This window comes from Musca autumnalis, unplaced genomic scaffold (assembly GCF_047663935.1).
Source record: "Musca autumnalis isolate F117 unplaced genomic scaffold, ASM4766393v1 scaffold_3, whole genome shotgun sequence".
Classification (NCBI taxonomy): domain Eukaryota; kingdom Metazoa; phylum Arthropoda; class Insecta; order Diptera; family Muscidae; genus Musca; species Musca autumnalis.
The window spans coordinates 261,890,438-261,894,202 of record NW_027411866.1 but is presented as its reverse complement, the minus strand read 5'-3'; the positions used below and the strand labels follow the sequence as shown (position 1 = coordinate 261,894,202).

Below are 3,765 nucleotides of genomic sequence, written 5' to 3'. Positions count from 1 at the left end.
TTTTCTTACTATACGTTAGCAAGAAGACACTATTAGGACCTGCTCTCGAATCGCTTTGATTTTTGTTGTAACATCTTGTATTCACTGCCCCCCATACGACGCTATAAGTTTCATCGGGGGCAAGTCCATACTTCCTGAGAAAATAGCCTGAAAGTTGCAAAAAAAAACCGCTATGACACCAAGTTTAGTGGTTGGAGCGCATGATAATTGTCGAACGGATCTAACAATTCGGTACAAAATTGGGCCTTCGTAATATTTTGTACAAACTTAGTTTAAGTTGGAAGATAAGTCATATCGATCCAATCTTTCAGGTACCTCCCCCACAAAAATTCAAAAATGTTCGGAAAAATTGTGCGCACGATAACTCTTGAAGGGAGTGACCGATTTGGTCCCTACTTTACACAACCTAATATATGGAATATGGACTATATTTGTCCACTCCTTCGGGTAGCCCCCAACCCAAAATTTCGAATAAGTTCACTTTAAGACCAACTCTCGAATCACTTTCATTTTTGTTGAAGCAACTTGCATTCGCTGCCTCAATTACGACGGCAAAAGTTTTTTAGGGACAAGTCCATACTTCTTGAGAAAATAGCCCGAAAGGTGTAAAAAACCCCTATGGCACCATATGTAATGGCTGGAGAGCACGATAACTATAGAACTGATCAACCGATTTGGTCCAAAATTTGGCCTTCGTCATATTCTCCTAATATTTTGTCCAAATTTAGTTTAACTTCTAAAATGGCACATATGGGCCCTCTCCTTAGGGTAACCCCACAAAAGTTCAACATTTGCGACTACGGCAGTTTAGGGTATGTTCGAAGTTCCTTTGCAAATGTAATCCGATGCTGTGCGTTGTGGTCCTGTTTAAAGCGATATTATATTTTGCGTGGACAAGTCCATGGTTCCTTGCATACTGGTCCAAAATGTATAACATGACCACTGGAATGACTAGTGGGCGCGATATCTATCTAAACGATATGACTCCCAAAGTAACACCGCAACACTTTTGAACTATAATTCTAATCCACATTTTTGTCGGCAAGTTCAAATGTCCAAAAAGGGCCACAAAATTCTGAAAATACCCTAAATACATTCGATATCTCCGTAGATGAAAGTTTCTATTCACATTGGCTGAGGGTATATCTCTGTCGGCAAAGCCGACTGATACTTTTTTACTTGTTTACTACGATAACAAATTTTCCTTTATGTAATCGATACAAATAGTAAAAATTAGTAGATTCTTGCAGTTCTGGAACTGTCCATTAATATCACGAAATGTATGTCGATAGAGTGGGGCTGTATCAACTTATATTTCATTTGTACTGGAAAAGTTATGGAACAAGCCTATTGTGTGTGCCTTGGACAGTGGATGTTGCACTAATCGTAATAAAGCCATTTTTGTAGTTGCTAATTTGTAAGAACGCCTTATTAAACAAACGCTTTATGGGTTATTAACCGAATAAATTTGAACGAAACACTGTTTAAGTGGACGTTTAATGACTGTATTATATGAATATGGTGTGAAAGGTGTATCATCGCACAAAGGCTGAACACCAATGACCAATTTCAATTAGTCTTGTATGTCATAAATTTCAACATGTTATTATTGTCATAAAAATGTCAATGTTTCGGCAAATTGTCAAATTCTAACACACACACCAACAACAATTGGGCTAATTTACTCGGACATTTCGAGTCTTAAGAATGGACTACTAGAATTAGCATTTGCCGGGTTCTTTTTTCCCACTGCTAGCGACGAACGCCAACGCCCAGCTATTTTTACATTCCGACAAGCATTGAAGACATCATTATTCGCGATTTTAATGTAACATTCCATGCTGGTTATAATTTATTTAAATGGTTCAGAATAACAACCTCAACAACAGCAGAGTTGTTTTTTTTTATTTTGGGAATATTGCCACAAACTGGCGTACACAGCAGTCACTGTGTGGTTGGTTCTTCCCGTCGTTCGTCTCCATTGCAAACGGTGTCACACGCCCAAAATTTACGATTGTGTCGGCGGCATTTGTTCTCCGTTACGCTGTTTATACTCGGCGGTAATACAGCGACTCTGGTGATGATGATGATGGTGGCGATGATGATACCATTCGTTGTGCTCCAGCAAGCTGGCCTGGCCAAAAAAGGGGTTTGTGGCCAAAGTTATAATTATTAGTGTTATCAAATGGAATCTGAAGAGACCAAAAATCAACACTGCTAACTACGAGTATTTACGAGAACTCAACAGAGATTTTTGCGTGCGATTATCCAGTGAAGAATGTTCGCAATGTGAGCATATTTCAAATCGTTTGATTTCATTCATGTTCTGAATTAAGATGACCTGTGTGTCTGTGTGTCTGTCGACTTGACGACGATGAAGATGATGAGAGATGCGAATGTACGTTCACATGAGTTCCCCCTCTCCGGTGTGTGCAATGCTCGGTTTGATGGGACACTGCTTGTTGTGCTGGAGGTTCGTTCAGTTGACTTAAAGGAGGCTATAAAAGCAGTCGGCTGAGTTAAATTTGAATTAAACAGCAAAGGGAAGACCGCCCGGAAACATTTATATTTACCACCAGTAACAACAACATCAACCAACACCCTTTGGCCAAAAGTGTAAAGAAGGAGCCGAGAAAACGGATTGCGGACTGTAAATTGCGGTTGTTTGATTTATACGTGCGTTAAGAACTCTAAACGAACAGAAGAAGCTTTTTTATTTTATTTGTGTTTGCGTTTCGCTGGTGTTGTTGGCAGTGTGTAAAACAAGGAAACAAGACAATATGACAAAAACAATAAAACATTACAGTTGTATCCTTGTTGTCTTAGCAGTTTTGTTGCCTACATTTTCCAAGGGATTTACGGAGGCTGCCATTACTCAACAACAACAACAACGGCAACACTACCAAAAGCCAAACAGTCAAAATGTTTATCAACAATCTTACGTACATGGCTCAGTTCGGGAGGAACAACGCAAACCAGCCAAACAAACATCTAATGTCCCCTATGATCATGTTGAGGGTCTGAGTACTCATGTGGTGGAACAATTTGATCATCGGCATCCCGACGGAAGCTATGAATATCGTTATGAACTAAGCGATGGAACGGCTCGCTATGAAAAAGGCTACTTTTTGAAAATTGATAAAATCAAGGAGTTGGTGGTTGTTGGTTATTATTCCTATCGCATGCCAACTGGAGATTACATCACCGTATTTTACAATGCTGATCGTTATGGTTATAGACAAAATCATGGTAAATTGAAAAGAAAAAAACATAAGTTAGACTCAGCGAAATGTAAATTTTATAATTTCTCTTATTCTTTTTCTATTCTATTCTTTGCAGCTATTACAAGAACCGCCTATCCCGATTTACCACGAACAATTGAAGTATCCGACGATGGAAATGATTCTGTACTTCGTAAAACTCCATCGCCCCCATCAGTTACCTCGCAAATAACGAAACGTCCGAGAGTTTGAGGAAAGTGAAATTTTAGATTAAATAATGTTGACATTGTGAAAAAATAATATTGAAAAAATTTGTGTACTTTTGTATGTATGTGGGCGAGACGGAAAGGTAAAGGTACTAATAAAACCGTTATTTAATAAAAACAAATTCACTGTGGCTTTGTCCAAATAAACAATTTGTAAACTACTTCTTGTTCATGTGTCTATCCAAAAGGGAATAATGCTTCTGATGTGATATTATCTTCAAATTTGTAAAATTATGACGACTTTGGTTTATAAGCAAATTAGCAATAGTGGCATAAAA

At 38.3% G+C, this 3,765-nt stretch overlaps 1 protein-coding gene across 1 annotated transcript; it reads left to right on the top strand.

The window, feature by feature from the left end:
* The first annotated feature begins 2,780 nt into the window (after nucleotides 1–2,780).
* Nucleotides 2,781–3,473, top strand: Cpr12A (Cuticular protein 12A). Its single transcript, XM_073975784.1, has 2 exons — nucleotides 2,781–3,249; nucleotides 3,340–3,473. The coding sequence occupies exons 1-2, from the start codon at nucleotides 2,781–2,783 to the stop codon at nucleotides 3,471–3,473; spliced, it is 603 nt and encodes a 200-aa protein (XP_073831885.1).
* Nucleotides 3,474–3,765: the final 292 nt, after the last annotated feature.

Bases quoted from the DNA above. Each gene is read 5' to 3' on its own strand.
- Cpr12A (XM_073975784.1), top strand. From the start codon at position 2,781: ATGACAAAAACAATAAAACATTACAGTTGTATCCTTGTTGTCTTAGCA. The intron at 3,250-3,339 runs GTAAATTGAAAA...TATTCTTTGCAG, and splicing joins TGGTTATAGACAAAATCATG to CTATTACAAGAACCGCCTAT.